The sequence below is a fragment of the Apis florea genome, unplaced genomic scaffold (genome assembly GCF_048593485.1).
Source record: "Apis florea isolate Af1SG1 unplaced genomic scaffold, ASM4859348v1 contig_3170_pilon, whole genome shotgun sequence".
Classification (NCBI taxonomy): Eukaryota; Metazoa; Arthropoda; class Insecta; order Hymenoptera; family Apidae; genus Apis; species Apis florea.
In genome coordinates, this window is record NW_028256714.1 from 3216897 (window position 1) to 3240917 (window position 24021).

A 24021-nucleotide genomic window follows, 5' to 3' on the forward strand; every position below is an offset into this window, starting at 1 on the left:
GAGATTGCACGTCTGGTGCCACTATTTTCTCATTTTCTGTTCGAATTAATTGCTGTTGGTAAACGGGTCAAAGATATTCCGTGTTTTTATTCAAGAAATTGAGAAATAGAAAGAATAATACGTGCCATTTCGATTTCTTTGCAAGAAGAGGAAACATTTTATCTCTTCATTTCACAGACACGATATAAAATTTGTTATTTTCCTATCGAAAAATTATCAATGATTTTTATGCTAAATTTACGATTACATACATTTATATAACAAAGCAATTGAAATTAGAACGCGTGATGTAACTTGAAAAAAAAAAAAAAAGAAACTATTATTATTATGATCGTTCGTGCACGATTAAAAAAAAAAAAGTATTTATCATTTATACTCTTTGTAATATAATAACACGACATTATAAAATCTTCGTCCTAGATTTCTTCTTTAAACATCGCCTCTCCCGTGTCTTATAGTATATTTTATAGGACGCAAGTGAAAGTAGAGTTCTTACATCGTATTATGTTTCAATTCGGCGACAGTTCTCGACGACGCAGTTTGTTAAAAGATTTAGCCTGTTAGTTTGAGGTGTGCCACGGTCGAGAGCGCCGGAAACATCGAATTAAACGTGGCCCCGGAGGAAATGAAACATGAGATATGTTCTTTTGATTTAATTGTTACGCGCGACGGTGACACGAGTTAAAATTATGGGCAACATTTGATGCGACATACGTTGTCAAGCATCGTTAATATTACCTTTTCAACCTGACAATTTGCCATTGTAAAAGTCGAACGATACTATTAAAAAACTTACAGTAATTAAAACATTAGTCTTCGCAGATTTCGATAAAAATCCAAAGGAACGAAGCTTAAATAGTTCGAAGTTTAACCGAGAGCTGTATCTCTTATGAATCGTTACCTTGAAAAAGAAAAGAAAAGAAAATATTTATAGCATCGATCCAATATAAAGAACATCTTCGAATCTGTGGAACGATGTCTTACTAACCTGTTCTATTACTGTAATGTAATTTCAGCGGAATCGGATATTTGCACGTTCGCGACGAGGACGGAACATTTTCACATGGTTAACAAACCATCGACGGCGTTGTTCACATCGGACACCAGGCCGAAAGCCTTGAGGGAATTGTACGAGGCTGCCGCTATAGTCGCTGTCAGAAGTTTGGATAGCTTGAGAAGGGATGGCAGCTCCATGGATATGTTCCTCTGCACGCCCGTCCTTGGCAAGAGAAGGCGAGACCAAAGTCTCGACATCGAATCCAGGATCGTAAGTGTGATATCCTCCGCGTCTATGCTCGTTTCGATGTTAGCCTCGACAGGCGATTACCCATCATAATTATTTCTCTCCCTCTTTCCTCACCTATCGACTGCATGATAATAACCGATCGAGAGGATTCACAGAAACGAAATTTATGCGATTATTTTTAATCAATTGGAGAAATAATAGTTTAGAAAATTTTGGACAATTTTTAATACAATTTGTATTAATCCAGAAAACTATACATCCAGAAAAGCACGCGTGACCTTTAAAAAAAGAATTAGAAAGAATGAAAAAAATCATTTTCGTTGTTAAATTTTTCGAAAAAAAAGAAACGGTAAAAATCTTGTTCTTTTTCAATTTTTTTTTTTTTCTTTCTCCCCATCAATTAATGGGACAACAACTGTTCTCGAGTTTGATATCTTTGGCTCGACGCAACGATACACCTGTGCGAACGTAAACCAGAGGCACGAAAGGATTGGATTTAGCCAGGCTGCGAGTCTCGTATCTCTGCTAGATCGTAGGTATAATCCCATTGGTGTGGCCGAGCCACGATAGGGCCGTGGTTCAATGGGAGATGTCATGGGAAGTCGGGGAGATATACATTGAATTCTACACGGTGGTCGGGAGCCATATAACGATACGTATCGTTCCCTTGCATTCTCCGTTCCGTTAATGCATTAGTCCGTTAATAACGCACGATCCGACTTCTCTGATCCCTTCTGATTTACTCTTATTAGGGGCTATTATCGACAATGTATTTTTCCCGTATTATTTACTTTCATTCGTCCTTTAATTAGTGCCGTTAAAGCGGTTAATCGAGGAAAGTTTTTCACGTGATTTGATTTCGTTCGATCGTGCTTCGTCGAGAACAATGTTGATTCGAATCTTTTGCTTTCTATACGCTTTATTATACAAACTCGTGTTGTTCCATTCGATCCATTATCTCGTTTATAAATCGAAATAGATTATTTTTAGGTCAAATAGAATTCGAAGAATCTATTAAACTTAATCCATCCTCGTGATATCCCCGATCAACTCGAAATGTTCGTCGAAACGAAGAATGATGTACAGATGGTCGCGTGTTTACAACGTGTGCACACGCGATCATCGGTGAAAGAATCGAAAAGCAAAATTTTTCGTAGAACCCGACCACCACCTGGCCAATAAAATTAGACATAGTCATGATGCGCGCATACAAATCCACCATTACACACACACACATATATTTCCGTTTGAGCTGGAAGATGGAGCGTTTGTTCCTTCGTCTCACACCCAGCATCGAGAGGTTGCACGGTTATTTCACGAAATGGAATTGGAACTCGTTTCATTGCCCTGTCAAACGGTTAATTGACTCGGTGCCGCGACCCGAGCCATAAATCCGCTGCTCGTATTACAGTTCTCCACCCATGGTCACGCACCGCCATTAACAATCGGCCATTATCGAAACTCGATCGACCCTCGTCGATTTCTCCTGGATTTCCAGAACTTTCGGAGAAGATCCCCCTCCCTTCTTTATTATTATTTTTCTTCTCCCTCCTTTTCCCTCTTGCGACCCCGTTTTCATTGTCCCTCGTGGCAAGAAGGCGTTCCCCGATATTGACAAGAAAAAGGAGACGCTGCTGATCTCGATCGAGGGGAGAAGGAAATCAGGGTCTCAGAGTTCTTTGATCGGTGACGTTGGAATTCGAATGTTTCGTTCTTCGTCCCGGGGTAAAGAGTAAAGAAAACACGAAAAGCTCGACGGAAATTCATTCCTCTTTTCGCTCTCCCCTTTCGTTCTACACCGAACGACTTTTGATTTATGCTGGATTAACTGGTTTCCAAGGATAATCGAAATATATTGCGTGGAAGGAAAAATTATTTCCATTTTCCACCCTAAATTTATTCTAATATCGTGTTTTATCGCGTTTTATTACAATGCATAGTTAGTAGCTGTTTTCAAAGAATATTTTTTGTTCCCAGACAATCGAAGTTGTATGAAACAACGCAATAATGAAATTTAACGATTTAAAAACTGGAATGGAATACGGATTTTCATGGAAAGTCATCGATCGAATTATTTAAAAATTTAATCTCCTTTCGAGATGTAGGTCTTCGATCCACTTTAACGTTCATCTCTATTCTCATCAATTCTTGGAAATGGAATCTCAGATTGAGGTTACGTTTATATTCGGCCATCTGGTAAGAAGATCAATTTTAAACGCGAAGAATCACTTAAAATCTGAATATTATAGAATAGAAGTGAACTTGGCTTTCAAAATCACACTATTTATATATAATTTACCGTTCTTGATCGTCGATCGAAATTCGTGCCGCACTACCGACCATCAACGCACGCACAACTCTTCTCTCAATTGAATTTTTCAAAATGGTCCATGTTCGAAACAATCAGTCTCCATTTCTTTTTCTCGCGCGTGATCAAAAGAAGAAAACGAAAGGAAATTTTTCGGTGTATGTCTTTCGGTCGTATCCAATCCGATTTCTGACACAACCGAATACGCAGCAGATAGGCGCGCGATAAAAAGATGACCCCTCCCTTTCGCATCCGAGGAAATCGGTTATCGCACGCAAGTTACGTTCTCCTCAGATAAACGAAGATTTAATGGCGGGGCGTCCTTGAGGAATCCTTGATACCCCGGAGGCAAAGTTCACGAGCTCGTGTGACGACCTCTATTCTAACCTCACTTATCAACCTCTCCGGGTCGTTTCTAGCCACACGCTAAGATTTATCGATGCACGCGTCCTTCGAGGAAAGGCTGTGCAGCAGCAGGTTGTTTGCTAGTAACGGTTTCGATCTCAAATTTTTAACCCCATCGAACGGATCCATCGTGTAATAATCGAAAGAAAATTCTTAGAAATTTTGGAGCGTCGAATAGATTTTGTTTGGCGATTTAAGAAGTTTCGAATCGAAGCGATTCGTTTCATACACGTAATTCGTACAAATGTGGACTCGAAGTGATTCGAAAGCCATCGCTACATCGGCGAACGAATCTCCCACGGCGATAATCAGGACGTTTTTCTCTCGGGCTACCTGCTTAATAGAGTGGAATGGATAGAGGAGTGACTCAAGGCTGACGTAGCTGGATCACGTCTTTACCTCTTTTCTAAATTGCGTGCGATTTTTTTTTTTTTTTAAGGAAAGAGCGTGATCGCCCTCGAATAATTCTCGAGTGCTCGCCCAAAAGTTTCGCGTTCTTATTAACGCTGGAATCAAGTGAATTGTCGGTTGAATTAAACTTTGATCTAGAATTAATATACATACTTGTAACGAACAAAATTACTACCGTCTAATATATTCTTGTTAACACACTAGAATTGCCAAATCAAGCGAATTGTTAATTGTGGACTTTGCGGAATTGAATACGCGATATTACACTCGTCTAATTATTTCCACATACATACATACATACTACTTTACAACTTAAACGATTAATCACCGCTATAATCATTTTCACCCGTCGACCACGAGCGATGGAAAAATTCGCGAACGTGTTACAGCGCAACCCGACCTAATTTTTTCGAAAGCCGATACATCTGACACTCACACTTTATACACCGGGGGAGGGTTGAAGAAACGAGGGTTTCGGTGGTAAGCCGCGGAGCCGGTTCGCGGAAGGAGGAAAAAAATCGGTCGATCCATTTTCACCTGGTTTGAAACGCGTTGGCGCATCTCTTAGTTAGAAAAGGGCCCTGCCTGAAACACAATCCGTTCCGTATTCCGTGCGTGAAAGCCGGTTGGTCACGAGGTGACATCCGACAATGCGTGTGCCCACGCAGCGCGTAGAACAACGTCGCTCGCTTTTCGCCGCAGCGTCAAGTTTCCTCCAACGAGGAAGAGGAGGAGGAGGAGGAGGCGACGGTAGCGCCGTTCCAATAACGCGGGGATAGATTCGCTCGTCCTTTTGCCTAGGGGGGAGAGAAGGGTTTTCGAGTGCTGACGCGTGACTCGTGTGGTTGCAGCCGGCCGCTATCGAGGATCTGCGAAGATGGACGTCCACCGAGGCGCTCGGGGACGTTACAGTGCCACCCGATTGCATGTCCAGGATCCTGGGAGATACGACGACCGACGACGCCGTCGATCACAAGCTTCCCAGCCCCGAGGAGCAGGTTCAAGCCATCGCTCTCAAGTAAGAGATCTCTTCTTCCTCTCTTTCGTTGGTCGAGAGATACCGATGATTCGATGGAGATTTTATAGATCGAGGTTTTTTTAAGGTTCGAAAGGAAAGGAAGATTGAAGGAAAAATTTTAATAGTTGAAGTTAATAGTTGGATAATTTGTTGTTCGAAATAATAATAATTGTAAATAATTATAGGATGATTATAGGAAAAGAGGAGTAACTTTATTCGAGATTTTTGATTAGTTACTCTTTTAATACCCAAATCCTCTGTTTTAGACAGTTTTTAACAGTTTCTACTTCGATTTTTGAAGATAAATCTTTCTGCTACTTACGAAATGGATTTGACTTATCCTTTAAATTTTCAGTTTGACTTATGAGAGAATCGAAAGTATGTAAATCAAAGTCTCAATTTATGAATTCGAATTTTAATCTTCCATTCCGCGAAAAATAAATTCTTTATTTTCTCTCAGAGTTTCGATTCTTCTTAATTTTAAATTCGAGTTTCGAGAAGTTCGAGCGATTAGATCTTGAATCTTAAAATCTTTCCTTCTTGAACGGCGTGAAGTTTTAGGGAACGTTAAAAAATTCATCGGAAATCTTTCGCCCTTCCCTTTCGTTGCTAAAACCGACGTGCTTCTTGTGCCAGATTCCCGGCGGAAATCGTGGCGGTGGACGTAAGCGGAAAAGGATTCGAGAGAATGTCGACGAGGAGAAGATCTCTGCTGTCCGGGCCGGAGAGCCAGGAGACAGCGGTGAAGAGACGATCCCGGCCTCGAAGGCCCAGAGGAAAGAGACGAAACACGATCGCTGGTACCGATCAGAAGGAAATTCGACAGGCTATAGGAGGGTGAGTCGCACGTTTTTGCGATTTTATTATCGAACCAGGCCGAATCTCAAATTTTCGATCGAGACGGGAAAAATTATTAAATTCTTTTCAACAAGATATTTATAGATCAAATTATAAACAATTTTAAGACTTTTAATATATATCCTACATATTTTCTATTAACTTTTCGCGAAATCTTCTAATGATAAAGCTAAAAAATAAAAAACTCGAATTTTACATTACTCGACATAATCATATCTTCGATCCCTTATGGAGAGATCGTCCTCGAAGGGATTAATCGTACGTTTGATCATAATCCGACGTGATTAAATAGGTTATATCTCGCCTGTATCCAACGAGAATCCTATCGTTCTTTTTTACCCGTTTCTAGAGAAACGACGGGAGAGGAGGCGGAGGAGACGATATCGAACATGGGATCGAGAGCTCATCGATCAGCGAGCACGGACATATTGGGTTCGTCGAAGAAGGACTCGCCCGCGGAGAAGAAGTCTCACTTCAACACGTTGAAGGCGTGGGGTATGTCCAGATTGAAACTGATCAGCCCGAAATCGAGTCAGCAACAGCAGCAACAGCAACAACAGCAGCAGCAGGAGCAACAGCAGGAGGGGACAGAGAGGTGAGCGGAAAGGATCGAGATGGAGGAGACGATTATTTATAATACGATACGTTATAATACGAGAAATGATGCGAATGGGCAGGCGCAGGAAGGACAAGTCTCACGAGAGGAAGCCGAGCTCGTCGAGCTCGAGCGGGAAGAGCACCTCGAGCATAGCTGTATCCGTGCCGAGCGGCGAGAGACAACCGAGCGTGAAATTGCGCGAAAGCGCGGCCCAAAGGAGGGAAAGACGAAAGGGAGGAAGCAGGGACGAGCCGCCTCATTCCAGCTCTGGAAACTGGAGCGCATCCTCCGAAAGCGGAAGGGCGAGTATCGGAAGCGAGACGACCACCACCACGCATCAGCCGAGGTATGACGAGGCTCGACCACGGAAATCGAGCGATTTAGTTTTAATCGTAGCCGTTCGTGTTTAGGATTTTCTTTGATTAAGGGAAAAAGGAGAAACGAAAGTTTTTTTTTTTTTTTGTATCAAATTTTTGTACACGATTTATAAAGATTATAAATGTTTGGGGACGAAGAAAAATAGTTAATTGAACGTTTCTACGAAATTGTTCATTTTAAAACGATTAATTTTCGTCTCTTCTTCTTAGAATTTTAAAAATTCAACATTTCGCTGTAACATAACGTAACGTGCAATTAATGTTTCTCAAGTGTCATTACACGTACTCTTCTTTTCTTTAGATAGACAAATAAATAAAAGATAAGACGGTATTATCAAATAAGTGGACATTCATTCTCGAGGATGTACTTGAATTTTGCTATCCTCTTTAACAAAATGTTTGTGTGTCGCGCAGATCGACGACGACAGCCTCGATCGGAACATCATCGACGTCATTGAGTCACGTGAGACGTTTCAAAGGGCGAGACACGTCCACCTCGTCCTCCGTGACATCCGAGGGCACGTTGACCCCGGACATCATACAGGATATCGCCGTGGTGCCGTTCTCGGACGACGGCGAGACATCGTCCGTGTATTCCTGCGACACAGAGGGTTATTACACCTCGTTCCACGTGGACTCAGGGTTGAAAACGCTGAGGGAGGAGGATCCCGTCCCCCAGTGTCCGTTGATGAAGTCGAACGATGTCAGCTCCGATCCTACCTCGCCCATCATCGAGAACGAGTACGAACTGTTCGGAAGGGGGTCCACGTCGACGACCACCAGCTCCGCGGGCACAGTTTGTACAGCTTTAATGGCGCCGCCTCCGCCAGAAAGGAAATCTAGCCTAACCGTTGTCGCTATGGTACATGTTCTTAAACGATATTAACCGATTTGCACTCGCCATCCTGCATTTCATTCTTACATATTTACATTAATAAATATACATATATATATATAAATAAAAAATGTATAAACACGAGTGCAAATGGTCAATAATTGGAAATCGATCGAGGAGAAGATCCTTTCCGATTGGTAAGAAATCGTTTTCGATTTCTTAAACGATTTTAAATATCGCCTCGATCGAATTCTTGATTCTTGAAAATCGGCGAAAAACTAAGGGGAATACGTCGTGGTTGGACAGGTTCACGGGCCGAATCAAAATGGCGGCGAGTCGCCGGACAGCGGGCACAACACCTCGTCGTCCCCCGTGGAATCGGCCTCGAGCCCCGCCTGCACCGGAAGATCGTGCTCCGAATTCGAGTACTCCGAGTCGAGCGATCTCGAGGGTTGCGAGAGGATCGAGAGGATCCGTTCGAAGACCGCGATCAACACTAGCCGTATACCGTCCATGTGCGTGATCACGCCGCCCGGCTCGGACGACGAGCAACAGCACCACCACCACCGCGCGACGGAGACGAGTAAAAAGGCGGAGGGGGGGAGGAAGGGGGATCTTCAAAGCGGCGGATCGGTGCTGATGTCGGCCACGGTCGGCACCTCGAAGATGGAGGTGATCAACGGCCAGGACAAGAACCTGTACGCGACGATCCAGGTGTTGCCCTCGCCTAGCAGCGAGAAGCAGTGTAGCACGACGATGGTCGGCCACCAGGCGAACAAGATCAGCCCGTTGAGCGGCGTGCTGGGCAAGCTTCGTGGCGTGCTTCCGGGGAGAAAGCACGCGTTGAAGAGCGGCGTGCAGGATCATCAGGGGGGCGGGGGAGACTCCGGCGACTATGTAACCATAGCCGACGTGAGAAACAACAACGACAAGCGGCACCAGGATTCGCCGTCGAACGCCCGTTCCCCCGTCACCTATGCCAATTCGGATATATTCAAGAAGGACGCGGAATACGTGAGCCTGAGCGAGTTGCCGAAGAAGCCGGACTCGTCTTTGGAGAGGAAGAGGCAGGGTGCCAGGGTCACGTTGGACTCGGAGGGCAAAGTCGTTTACTCGTCGGACAGCTTGAAGAGGAGGAAGGGGGCGCACACTACGTTCAATCCAGGTGCGTGTGATTGCGTCGGAGGCGATGCATCGTTGCTGGTGATCCTCGATTGATCGTGTCGTGCTACGAGGGGATTCAAAAAATGGTTACAGCCAGATCGTATCCTTATTCTTCTTATTCTCCTTTTTTTTTTTTTTTTTTTTTTTGGAGAAAATTGCTCGAAAATTGATTCGTTTGAACGAATCTCTGTTCTCTTGTAAAATTTCCTTCTACGAGATCACGCGTATCTGTACTTATACTTTTAACTTTTAATTAAAAAATAATTTTCATTCGTATTTATAACTTTTCCACGATTAATTAATTTAAAACATTGAAATTAATATCTTCACGCTGCGCAACGCAATAGCAATTGTAACGATAACGATAATATCGAACCATTTTTTAAATACGAAATTTTGTAATGACTTTTGCTCCATTTTCCAACCTCTTTCGCGCAAAAAGAATATTCTTCCGAATAAAAGAGCAGGATACATTTAGATTTCGTAGTGCACACGATTCCATCACCATCAATTTTTCAAGCGTCTTCCAAGCTTCATTTAAAAAAAAAAAAAAACGTTTACAAAATCCGTCCGACGTTTACAGGTCCGTTCGTGAGGGAGGGCGCGTCGCCCAGCCCATCCCCCCTGCTCCACCGCGCGACCCCTAACGTTCGAGCAGTGACGAGGAGCAACGACACGGTGGACGGCGCGACGAGCAGATCCACGCCGCCCACGTCGCCCCAATTAGGCAAGGTGATCATCAGGGCAGCGAGAAGTCCCGAGCGGGCAGCCAGCCCGGATTACGTGAGAACCCCGACGACCGTGGTCGGCCCAACGAGCCCCACCACGGCCCACCGGCAAGTGCGCGGGGCTTACGTCAACGTGCAGGAGGACGAAGGTAAGACGAAGGCTTCTGGCACGAGCACTGACGATCGTCACTGCACCGGCTGCACTGCCGCTAGATTAGATGCGACGAATCCACGTGTTAACGACAAGTCGAGCCCGCCATCTCTGATCGCCGACGAGAGTCCGTTGCTTTCGGCCAGGAGCGGCTGTCGACCGGCTCCCGACAGAGACCTCCTGCAACCAGATCCTAACAAAAGTAAGACGAAACCTTGCGAGAAAACGGTGGAGGAGAGCAGGTCAGGGGAGAAGGAGAACGACGATCTTTCTCCCGACCTTGCACCTCTCCCCTCCCGGAAGGAAAATGTTGCGAACGGATGCGCCACGAATTCGCGGCTCGATCTCGACAGATCGGCCCTCCTCCGCCCGAGAAATCCGAGCGAGGGTGGCGCCACCCCGAAGTTGAATAGGAAGTTGTTGGTGTCCGACCTGGACACGCCCAACTTTTCCAGAAAGACGACGAGGTTGGAGGTTGGGGAGGAGACGCGAGAGAATTGGTCGAGGAACGGGGAGAAATCGGCCGTCGACGACGAGTCGGGGTGGTCGTCGAGGAGGGGGGACGATCGTTTGACGATCGAGCAGCCGGATTTCGGGGCCGATAACGCCTCGAAGAGGCTGGACACGTTCAGAGGTAGGAGCGTAGACAACGAGAGGAAAGTGAAACGGAGCGAGAGTTATCGGATGGCGAACAGCCCGATAATGTTTATCAAGAAGTTTTCCGGTAACGGGGAGAAATCGTCCAAGATTTGCAGAACCCCCTCGGAGGAGTTGCAGGAGGAGTTGTTGAAGGAGAGGATCAATTATCCCGAAACGATCTCCAGCCCCGAACCTCCCCTCGATGCCAACGTGAACTTCGACATGAACGTGACCATCTCGATCCCCGTCGCGAACGTTGGCAAAAGCCCCAGGCCCAGACCCACCGACATCGAACCCGCCAGGGTGCTCAAATATTCCGGGAACGACACCGAAATTTGGTGATTGCTGAGAAAATTCGCCCATGATAATTCTATCTTTTCGCGAAAAAGTTGTACTGCATCGCGTATAGTCTTTCTTCACGGTATATCATTCCCACCGTAAGAAGTTAGTTTGAAAGTTTTTTTTTTTTTTTTTTCTTTTTTTCCACCTGTGATACTACACGTACTTATATATATTAAAGCTGTAATAGATACAGAGAGCAGATGAAGATAATAGCACGGTTTTTTATTTTTTAAAAATATTATTTCAAATTAATCAATTCAAATTCTTTTCACACCTTTTTCACCAGAGAAAAAAAAAAAGGAAGAAAAATGCCGAAACTTGTTCCCCTAAAATATAACACTCTCGTCGCATCCTCGATTCTCTTCCTTCCCGCGCGATATACAGATGATTACGTAAAGCGCGGGTTAGATAATTAACGAGGCGAGGGCGTCATAAGCAATAAATAGATCGATCGGCGGGAGATCTGATCAAGGACCGACGAGGAGGAACAAAAGTAGTGGACGTCCAAGTTATCGTAAAGACGTGGCGTTCGCGCTCGTGGATCGTCCGTTATAACGGGAGGGTTGTCGTCATTGGTTGGAAATTAATGAGGGCAAACGATCCGTTCTACGGCCACGATAACGAGATCGAACAATGTTTTTCCGTACATATATACATACGCACGATAGAAAAGTCACGTTTCCCTTGTATCGCTGCGTTCGTTGTACGATCTGTCGGCAGCTGCCCCTAAACGGTAACGTTGCGAAACGATAAACGCGAAATTCAATCGTCTGTTGTCGCGTTTTACGGCCTACGGAATATTTCAGAGTTCAATAGTTTCGTCGATAAGGCTTGCCGGCCGCTCTTCTTCTGCAAATGTGAATGCGCATGCCTTTCGCAAGGTTAATAGATAACGCGTTACCATCAGTTCCTCCGTCTTTAACGAGCTATGAATTTGCCATTTTTCTTCGACCGGCAGCCCGATTACACCCTGTCGCTCGATGAAAAATATTTACCAGCGTTTTATCGTGAACGGATTCCTCTCTTTCTCTCTCTATCACGATTCGCTCCACAAGACGAACGTGCTTTTTCAATCCCGATTTTCATAATCGTTTATTGCTGCAAAAATTCTTCTAATTTTTTTGGGAAGGAGAGAATTTTTAATTTCGTTAATTTGCGACGAGAAAAATCAAACAAATAGGAAATATCGGTAACGATTTCTGTGTTCTTCCTCGCGCTATAAAAAAAAAGTATTTTAATAGCGGAAGAATTTGATCGAATCGATGACAAGAGTTAAGGAGTTTTGTACATCACAATTTGCAATTCCATTATCACAAAGTATTGTCAAAATCAAAAATAGAGTTGCAACGTTGAAAAATATCCTTTCGCAAAAATATTACTTAAATTACGAATACGAAAATATCGTATTACCAAAAAAATTACCCTCTCTACGATCATTCGATGATCAGGTGAATCGAAGAAATTTACATCCCCCAACGAATCTGAAAAAAGAAAGAACCAATCCTTTTCAACCCGTCGCCACACATTAGCCACAAAGAAATTGTGAAGCGAAGAAGAGGGAGGTAAATAGGAAATCTTGGCCGGCGTATTGAACCGAGGCGTGCAATAAAGCGAGCAGTTGGGGCGACGAAGACGCCGATAAAAGCTGGAAAAGTCCAGCAGGGAGCCCCCAATGAAGCCTCACTTTGTTAGCCCTTATCAGCATCATTAGCCGCTGGCTCAATAACTAACCGAGTTGCATCAGACGCGATGTTTATCCCGCCCGATAATTCCAGATCCAGATAAACAAAATTCCCTCCCTTCCCGCGGTTTCGATTCAAATACTTTCGAACGGATGCCGCAGCCCTCAGTTAGCTCCGTTCTTTCTTCAGTCTCGCGCGAATTTTTCCCACCACCCCCTTTTTCTCAACCCTCTCCACCAACTCCCTCGGTTTCCAACCAACAATTGGAAACTTTTTCATCGTCGTATTTCGTGGTGACGTAATTTTCCCCCCATCTTGCGACACCGCCTTTATCCCTCCCTAATACGAACACTAACAACGTTTGATCGTCGATCAAATTTATTTAACCGTGACGCAAAAATCTATTTCGCGACGGGTTAATAAAAAAAGGGATCTCGGTCGCATGGCATCGAGTCGCGGTAGAGAGATCGAAGAAACAGTTTATCAATGGACGTTTAGATGTACGTAGAGATATATCGTTGTTCGTGGAGGAACGAAGCGATTCAGGAAGTTGTTAGAGATCTTCGCGCGTGAATTGGTTGAGCCGCGAGGGGGGAAGAAATTCGCTTTTTTAGCGTGTGGCGATGATAACGCGGTTATCTGTCTAGCTGCGAAGAGGAAACCTTGTCGCTAGACAGGCGGTCGCCGGCTTCGATAGCCTGTGAGAGAGATTCGATCGTGAGAGGAGCTCGTTGGTATTCTAGATTTGACAGTCGGCGGGGGAATTACAGTTGCATCCCGATATGTTGGCGAGGCACCTTCTTTTTATTGCGACCAGACGACACCGTAAGTCAGTTCTTTTTCTTCTTCTTTTTTTTTTTATTTCTAACACTTTTGAATTCTTTGCTCCTTTTTGTTTTTCTTTCTCTCTTTTTTTTTTTTTTTTTTTTTTATATTATTGGAATGTTTCTTTCTAGGCGAAAGAATTTGTTATTTTGAGTTTCTTTCTCGTCTCGGTGTTATATATTTATGTAAAATTTTGTTTGTTGGAAAAATAAAATTTGAAGGAATAAAAATCAACAGGATCATCAACAGGATTAATTGTTGCTGTGCTTTTTTTTTCTTTTGGTTTTTGATTTTGATAGGGAATGTGAAATTTTTCTTTATTGATTTTTTTTTTTTTGATTTAATTTTCTTTTTTTTTTTTTTTTTCTTTCAATTTTTATGATTGGAGATAGATAGATATTATTCTTTGATAAATGTTTCGTGTCGTTGGAATTTATTTCCAAGAATAAGTGGAAAAGTTTAGAGATGATAGTTTCATGATAGATCAGGCCCCTTTATTTTTAATCCCTTTTTCATCGTATCTAAGAACGAGATGTAGAATGTATATTTAAAATATTTTATCAAAAAATTGATTTTCTGATTCGTTTCGATTTTACTTTATTGTTTTTAAAATTGATGGTATTTGGCTTTTCAACAGCTCGTTTTGCTTCGTTATTCGTGTCAACTGCGTAGTTTGTTAGTAATTAAAATTGGCGATGAAATATCACGCAATATTATCCTTATATAATAATATTAAATTCGCTATTCAGCACAATATGCATAGATTAACACTTACATTATCTTAGAAATTAAATATAGATTCTGAAAGAAATCGAAGAAATTAATTAAAAAATTTTTAACTATTTCTTTCCTCAATATTTGCATACTCGTAAAAAAAATACAATACTGATAAACAGTATAAGAGTAAAGAGTAAACGATATATAATCCTTCTTTCAAATCGCAAATTCTAATTTAAAGAGAAAAGTTTTAAAGAGTAATTTATTTCTCTAAAATTAATTTTTATTAAACAATTTGTAAAATATTATGATATTGTCAAATATATCCTCCATTTTATCGTATAATTTTCTTCTAAATTTTTCTTTTTCTAACGTGAAATCAAATTATATAATTTATTATACTCGAATAAGAATTTTTGAGAAACAGAATTACATTCGAATGGAAAAGAACTATATATATTCTTTCACAAGATCTAATTTAAAATAATCAAAACACGTGTCAATCGAGCAAATGTACACATATGTAATAATCGTATTATTTGCTTGTATATCGAGCACAATCAACAATCTCACTCTCGTGTTATGAAACATGTCCATTCTTGACAACGAATATAAACACGAATAAAACGATTTGCAATCAATGAATTGATTAATGTCCACCAAATAGGTTTACGAAATTTCACGTGTGTCGAGTTATGCCTGTGACTTTTTGAATTTATAATTTAGAAATGACAATTATATGTCATTTCTAAACATATAACGACTCATAATTGATAAATGCAAATTTTAGTTAGCAATTTACTTTATTTCAACATTTCAATTTATATTATTTCAATTTATATTATATTATTTTCACTATTTCTTGTTCATTTCTTCTATTTCACGAACAATTTTTGTACAAAAGAACAAACAATGAAAAATGTAATAATGATAATAACGTGGCGAGGACAACGTATTTATACGTCACTTTCATAAACCTAATAATCCATTTTTTTTTTTAAATTCATTTATCGATTAAATTTGATAACAATGGTAACATTTATTTTCTAACATTTGAACGTTTTAATTTTTTAGACTTAATACATTAAGTCTAGAAATTAATTCGAAGTTTGATTATTTATTGATCACTTAAACATATATTCGTTTTATATCATTATTCAATATTCATTCGATTATTATTAGCCTTTCAAGTTGAGAGTTTAAATTACGTATCGAAGATTATATGCGTAATAGTGTTGTTGTTTTAAATATTTATCATATTTTTATTAATCTCATAAAATTTGATTGCCATATCTAGAAATTATTTATAAAAATTTCAACGAAAAGATTTTTTTCACACACACTATTCTTACAAACTACGAGATTCATCTATAAATTGAAAAATTTTCTGAAAAAGAGAAGTAAGAAATAAAATGATATTTATTAAATTGTATTAAAAAAATATTTTTAAAATATATCTTAAATAGACATATTTAAAAAGGTAATGATTCAATGATAATTAAGTCGAAGAAAAGTCAAATTGATGAACTTTATTTATTTATTGATTTATCCTTTAGTTTTTGGAAAAAATTTTTCAAAAAATAAAATTAATTAATCTTTACCTTTCGAATAACTAATTAACATAGCATGAAATTTATTAAATAATAATTAAACATGATTTACAGAAAAACGAATGTACCTATTTTTTTCTAAAAATAGTTTAATTTACGTTATTATTACGTGTATTTAATAGTAACAAAAAATTCAAAAAACAAATACCAACTTTAGAGTTTCCTTTTTCTGATCATTTATATTCAATGTTATATACACTACAATAGAAAAAGATATCCGTTTTAAATAGAAATATCAAGACAAAGGTTGACAAATTGTGCGACATAAGTGTGATTTTATAGCTTTCATGATTTATAATCAGTTCATTGCTTGATTATTTTTCGAGTTACGTCATGAGAGATAGCCATAGGTCACGTAATGTAACTTGCAGTAGTGGAATTACTAATCATGTGATATATACATATTTCTGTCACTTGATAACCGACTAATTTATATGTTTAAAGTAATTTATTTGATTCAATGGCAAGTCTAATCGGCGATGGAAAGTTTCGTGATACTTTTGTCCTAATTCTGTCCTTTCACTATTCTATTAGGATTACTATATCCGATTTCTTGGAAATATCGTGTTTTCTTCTCTAAATTCCAAGACCTCAAGAGTTACTTTGAAACGTATTATGTTTGCATTATAAAGCACAATTCAATCGCAATGAAGATTTTACAATTATTTTCAAAGTATCGTTTTCCTCATCTTAATTCTTACATAATGTTTTAATTGAAGATACACCATCTCAAAAAAAAAAAAAAAAAAAAAGAAAGTGAAAGAAATTTAATAATTTAAAATAATTAAAATTTTATCTGACCTTTTTTTGCTCTTTTAACAGCGATCACACTTTCAGACTGCCTTCGAGCAATTTTTTGATAAACTCATTTTGTATATTTCATACTTTCCATTTTCCATTTTTGTCTCTTTCTTATTCCACAATAAAATATCCTTCAATATTTCTTCAAAAAGATATACTTATCGTATATTTAAAAACAAAAAAAAAAAAAAAAATCAGAAAAAAAATCTTAAACACTAATGCTTGAAAAATATTTTCTCACATTGGAGGATTCAGAATCAAGAAAAATGATTTATCCAATTCAAGAGTCACTTTGTTACTTGTGCTTGCAATTGACAAATCAACCGAATAATTATTTCATTAATTTTCATTTAGTTTATAACTTGAATTACGTAACTCATTTTCAGAGACTTAGTCTTGAATATATGCGCATTAAAATTCGAATTAAATATATTTGAAGAATTTTTCGTGCCATCTTTTTCTTCTTCCACGCTACAAAGACGACGATACAGAATGAAAAATTCTATATAACGATATCCCGCAGTGCGCATCGAAGAAAAGAAATGATTCATGGTTCGCTGTATCGTTTCGCGTTCTTGATAATCGTCTCGTCATAAATCATCGCCGTTGCTGAAAAAGTGAAACGTGTCGCGATATATAGGGGAGGAGGGGGAGGATAAAAAATGAGAACAGCTGTTCGATGATGTTGCGAATCGTATCGTATTTGTAAATAAGGGAAATTTTCATCGCCCTTTCAAAATTCCAATTAGCGCAATACGCGATTAATTACGCGTTATCTGTCGTCCTTGTGTTCTTTTTTCTTTCTTTTTTTTATTCGCTTGCACGTGATTTATAAGTACTGGGCTGAGTCACGTCGAGTGATCTATGACTAATTTGTACAAATATCTAACTGGAATTCACGTATTTCTATGATACGAAGATCAGAGAGGGAAAAAAAAACGATTGTTAATTAATCGGAAAATTTGTGGCCAGAGGAATTCTGGAATAGGATTAATATGATTTTATAGAGAGGGATTAAATTGGGAAGGAAAATAAAAAATAGTTAAATGGAAATTATATTTATATATAAGAGTGCGATTTTTAAACGATTGTCACGTTGAAATATATTCTTGATTTGAAACGAGACTAATCGAAATATTGCAAATTTTTAATCAAATGTATCATTAATCTCAGCAATTATTTCTAAATTGATATTATTATGATGATGATATTATTATGATAAATTGATATGTATGGCGGATGAGAATTATAATAACATAAGTCATAATTATAATAAATTAATATTATTAAAAAAAAAATACATATTTTTCAATTTGAATATTCTATTAGCTTTAAATTACATTCATTTTTTTCTCGAATCGAACTATTATGATTCTCAATCGACCATATATCGATTAAAAAAATGAAAATGATTCTTTAAATATCATATTCCGTCCAATCGTGTGTAAATAGCTAATATTTATTAAATTTAGAAACGAATAAAGATTAAAGTAAACGATTTCTAATATTTGAGAGGTGCTATGTTCCCAAGGTATCGTCCGATTAATACCCATTGTTACATTTTTTTAAAAAATTTTTTAACAATTATATAATGACAGCCATCTGTTCGAAAGCAACGGTCACTAAAAAAAAAAAAAAAAAAAAGACTCCTCAAAGAGATGGTAACCTAATAGGAAAACAAAGAAAAAAAAGAAATTGTAAGAAATCAAGCGGAATATACATGTACTTTGCGGGCAGTTCACCAGCTGGAATTTATGCCCATCTTGTCCTAGATTAGATTAGGTTACTATACATCTTCTTCATATGTGTGCATATACCTTTCTATTTTTCTTTTTACACATCCGAGCGTATTGAGTTACAAAAAAGTTGCACGTGAACGATGGATTCGATCGCTTTAAGAGGTTAGAATCGCCTGTTCCAGCGGAGTATTATTAAATGTAAATCGTGTATAGGAATACAAGTGAGAAAAAGAATTAATAATAAAATTCTGTACACGATAAATAACCACTTCTCCTATCTGTTTTCTTCTGTTTGCCGATATATCGGGGAGAACGAAGATAGCATATATTGGATTAAGGGAATACATTTGAAGAGTAAAAAGTCTCAGAGATTTGTTCTCACGAATATTTTTCGTAATTGGATATTGCTGACCGAGTGTAACTTTCATTCTCTCGGATGCCAGTATCCGTTAATGAAAAGTAAACTCTTGAGAATAGTTTTACTCTTTAAAACTTTAATAATTTGCATTCCAAACAACAATGAAATGAAAAGAGAAGCAAAGGAAAAATATCAATTAAATTATAATCGATAATTAAAAATAATTTTTAACACAACTTTTTATCTGTCAGATACAAAATTGTATTCTCTTTTATTAAAAATTGATTTAAATTTTATTCCAATTGTGCTCGTGTCACGGAAACGTCATCGTTGTAATGTAGTTTATACCAAAATATATATTTTATACGTTTTTGTTAATTAATTTTACTCGTGTGACCAGCGTTCACCGATGAATTGCACGACGCGATGCATAGCAAGTGATGTAAAGTTAAATGAAACGAAACAAAAAGAAAGAAAGAAAAAAAAAAAAGAAAAAAAGAAAAGAATTGTAGCAAACGAGTTCAGGTTTTCGGCATGTGGTGAAGACAGTAAGTGTGCCCCCGACTTGCCGTGTCGCATGTTAGCCGAAAGCATGCTCACCCCTCGTTGTAAGTAGCGTTTAGCACTAACATTCTAGTGACTAACTTCGAATACGGGGACTTCATCGTGTCTCTCATTCCGCCATCAACAGAGTACATTATTCGAGACTTGGTGTATTTACGTGTTTCTGAAATGTCTGCTGGATTAACCCTTGGCTGATGTGGATTTAATATCGTATAAATAATTGTGTGACGCGATCGATGGAATCATATTTTTATTCTTTTTCTGAAAAAATTTTAAAGATAGAGCATTTATTTTTTCTGTCGATAAAAAAAAAGAGAAAAAGAAATTCACGATATTTCACGGTACGTAACAAAATCAATTGATTATTATGTTATTCGTTGAGAAGATATATTCTCGTGGATATATTCTCTTTTATGAAGAATACGAAGCTTTATGTAGAGAAAAATATGTTTTCAGCAGCAATTCGATTCGTAGCACATCGGTTAAGGGTTAACGTTGAAATGAAAAATTGGAACGATCTTGTATATTCGAATTCGAAAAATAATCTAGAGCAGTGTCTTTTTTAACTTTTGCTCGATCGACAGGAAATATTCAAATTGTCGTGATGCTTAGATTTCTTGTTAAAAAAGTTTACTTTTGATTTAAATTTAACTTTTAAAATTGTACAATAGACATTTTAAAAACACTCTTTGAATACAATCATCGCAACATGTACTCTGGATTAATTTTAAATTCATATTGGATTGCACCATTTTAATCAAATTTAGTCAGACAACTAAATATACACTAAATACGCACATTATTTCACGTCTCTCTCGCTATACCAGCTTGCGACTAATATTTAAAGATATCTACTTACAACCTGGGTAGGGGAGCATGCAACACACTTTGTATCGTATATGTGTATATATACGTATGTGTTACTAGCGTGTAAGCCTCATCTTTTACTTGTGTGCACTTGTATATTCATAAATATGTATATTTCTTCTCTCCTTCCTCCCCCTTTTTTTGTACTCGATGAACGAAGAAAGCGCATTTTGCCACCCGAATGTACATACCGACGAACGATGTCGTTAAAAATTTAATGAGCGAATGTATGTGAATAGACGCCATTTTTTTGTGGAAATCACGGCTGCATTTTGTTATTTGTTGTTTTTTTTCTTTTTTTTTTTTTTTTTTTTTTTTTTGCTCACCTGTATTATCGTATCACGTACCCCCCCTCATTGTAAATACGTAACTATAATTCGTTCAAAATCGATCGATTTCTCAAGGCCGTTTGTTTTCCCGACCACGAACAAATCTCTTTTGTTACATATCCTTAAGTATTTTAATTAGATATGCGAAAAGCTTCTTAAATCATCGATTTGATAGTTTTAAAAAATATTCGACATCTCGATACTTGCGTGCAAAGCTTCGCTAATCTTTCCTGATTATAAGATTATAACATTATTTTATTATAAAATTTCGAAATAGTGTATTCAATTTCGAAAGAAAGAAATTTTTTAAAATCAACTTTTCGATATAGTTGTTTCTTTTTTTATTTTGGATAACTTATACACGTCAAAAATTAAATTGATAAAAATTCTGTTTCCCTGGAATTCTAACTTTCTAAAACTTTCTGTAACGGGATAAATAATTAATTCGCACAGTTCAGTTAATAAAATCATGTGAATAAATATTTAAATATACTTTTAAAATTGACGCCATTTTCACATGTTGAACGACTTGATTTTGGACGAACTTTAGTCACCCCAATTTAACCCCAACCTATCCCAATTGTATGTCTTCTCTCTCATTTTTTTTTTTTATTCACCTCCATGTTCTTTGTTCGTGCACACTAGGCTGTGTACATATGCACTCAATAGTTTTAGAGAAAAAAAAACATGCACCTCACACGCGTGTGGCAACCCTCGTTAGTAATTCACGTACATGTCGTAGTACCATAGTTCGTGTAACGGTGAGTACATTTTGTTTTTAACTCCATTAAAAAAAAAAAGTACACACGAGTTCGATATGGAATGTCCATTGTTATTATCGTCGAATAATGTTCGTCCATTCGAATAGAATATTATCTGGCTGCTTTATTTTTTCGAACAATTGGTCGAGATTCGTGGAAATCCGCATTCCATATCGGATTCGGGGTGATTAATCGATGAGCTGTGCTATCGTGCTTTTGTTGCATGCTTGCGTTTGCCAGCCTCTTTGTATCGTGCTTGTTTTGCTTCAACTTGACTAACAACGACGCTACTGACGAATCGTTTCCTATTTTATTTTATTTTTCGAGTCGTTTATAAAGAATTATTTGAAAAAATACATATATTTCTTTTTTTTTTTTTTTGAAAGTATCGATGCGATAATATCGGATGTGATAATAAAGACGTAACGGCAAAATAACAAACAATATAGTTTTCCTATACTAAAACGAGACTGTAAAATGATATTTCTTAATAGCAATTCTTTTCAGATATTTATAAATAATAATAATAATAAATTTTAATAATTAATACGATAATTGAATGCCTAGTACTGTACCAGTAGGAGAAACGATTGGATTTTGTTTACATACAGGGTGTCTTAGCATTCGTGGTATATCGAGGAAAATATTAGAGAAAAAGATATTACGTAAGTTTATTTAAATTTGGAGTATCGAAATTTTTCTCATTTATTTTCGTTCGAGAAAGTTATCATAATCGAAAGGAGACATTTCCGTATAATTAAATAGATTACCTGCCACGAATGCAACGACACTTTGCGCTTTAAAAAACAATCTTCTCGTCGTCGAGTCTGCTCAAAAATTTTCTTCAAATTAAGACACATCAAAGATGATCAATCAAGACACGGAGGATCGACGATCATCGACCGTCATTGTTTCAGAGAACACGCTGTTGGCGATAGACTCGGTACCTCCCCATGGCTTGGTCCAACCGCCGCCCTACATTTCACCCCCCAATTCCGACCAGTGTCGAAAGAAAGAGAGGCTCCAAGAGATCTCGAACAACCCTCCCGCCCCCCACAAGATTCAGAATGAAAAGCAGCAAACTTGTGGACGACGAGCATCGTCGGCCAAGATTTACCAGGACCCTAGGCGGAACCTGTACGACGCGAACGAGCTGCTCGGCAAACCGGCGTTGGATCGCAACGATTTGCAACGCGTCATTTGCGACCCTCGCCGTATCGTGAACATGAGAAACGCGAGGAATCAGCAGTTCTACGCGCCACCAAAGGATGCGAACCAACAATTTTACACGTTACCCTCGAGAAGACCTCAGAGGGACATCGTCGAGCCACCTCGTAGCGTCACACCGGATATCACGAGGGGTCTTGGACGAGGCTCCCTCGGCACGATGCACGCGCTTGCGAGGCACAAGGCGATGGTTGAGCAGGATTCTAATCGATACGGCTCGCAGGCGGAGTTGAACAAGAGGAACTCGGAGGCGGAGAACAGGTTGATGCAGAATCACGAGCAGTCGTCGATTGTGGATATCAGAAATAGGTGAGCGATTCGAAACTGCTTCACACTTTAAATTATTCTCAATAATTTTGAAATTTTCTTATCTTTAGAAAATTTTTGGGTTTGCGTATCCAATATCAACCCTTTTCGTATTCTCTCGAACGCATTGCGTTCGTAGTTCTATTAATCCTTTCGCTACTACGAGTATTGTACTCATTCTGCTATTGAGGTGGGTGGCTATAGTCGGTCTGCATAAGATGCCGCGTATCGTACGATGTGATGAGCGATTGGAGTCGAGTATCTTTCCCTGGAAACATCGATATTTTATCATCAAATTTTTTTTTTTCAATAAACTCGTCAAAACAATTCGGCGAGGCGTAAACGCGATCGCTGACGATCTTGCTGGAGCACCGTGCACGTTTTTGGCGCCCATAGCGAAAGGGTTAAATTAAATTTCTATCTCCATCGTTCCACGTCACATCTTCTATCTTTAACCGATCGAGAAAGAAAAAGAATAAAGAAATCGCGATAATAAATTTTTCGTCCAGCGAAAGATATCGACAAACAGAGGGGAATCCGAAATGTGATTCTCTGTTTTTCTTCACCCAGATTCGCAACACCATTAGGGCTGACAGCGCTTGGGTATCGATTCTTCGCGTCCTCGCCTGTTCGTGATCCCGTTACGAAGTCTCCCAGTGCTGATGCGTTAAAGTACAATCCAATTTCACCGATCGGGCACGGATACGGTAACAGTTTCAAGTCGTCGACGCCTACCGGCCGCAGTATGCCAACTGTTGCCGAACGTCTGGCACTGACCGCCAACAACAATTCCTCCTCCTCGATGCCCAATTCCGGAAGGAGCACCCCCGTCCAAACTTCGTCGGGAAGGAGCACGCCCACGAATCTCATCCTCTCGCCAACCAAGAGCACCATGTCCAACGAGGAATTGTTCGCGGCGATCCACAAATCGAAGAGAAGATTGAACATAAAGGACGAAAGCGAAAATCTCTCCCCTTACGGATCGACCAGCTCGTTGGTGAAGAACGATTGGAGCACGGAATTGCAGAAATCCTCAGCGGTGCGTATTCTCGATGTATCGTTCTTTCCTTCGTGACATGTCGGTCAACTTGTTAATTCTCTTGACGAATTCTTTTTTTTTTTTGTTTTTTTAAATTATATAGAAATTTTACGCGA

General features: G+C 39.0%; 1 protein-coding gene across 2 annotated transcripts in view; it reads left to right on the forward strand.

Moving 5' to 3' along the window:
* The window catches only part of gukh (NHS actin remodeling regulator GUK-holder), a 108582-nt gene that overhangs the window by 81222 nt on the left and 3339 nt on the right, over positions 1-24021 (forward strand). For both annotated transcript variants that reach the window (XM_086910402.1, XM_086910403.1), the window contains exons 2-11: positions 1017-1267; positions 5222-5388; positions 6025-6225; positions 6596-6841; positions 6924-7190; positions 7636-8083; positions 8363-9221; positions 9804-10097; positions 22251-22869; positions 23437-23905. In XM_086910402.1, the coding sequence (XP_086766528.1) occupies positions 1017-1267; positions 5222-5388; positions 6025-6225; positions 6596-6841; positions 6924-7190; positions 7636-8083; positions 8363-9221; positions 9804-10097; positions 22251-22869; positions 23437-23905 (3821 nt within the window). The remainder of the gene's footprint in view (positions 1-1016; positions 1268-5221; positions 5389-6024; positions 6226-6595; positions 6842-6923; positions 7191-7635; positions 8084-8362; positions 9222-9803; positions 10098-22250; positions 22870-23436; positions 23906-24021) is intronic.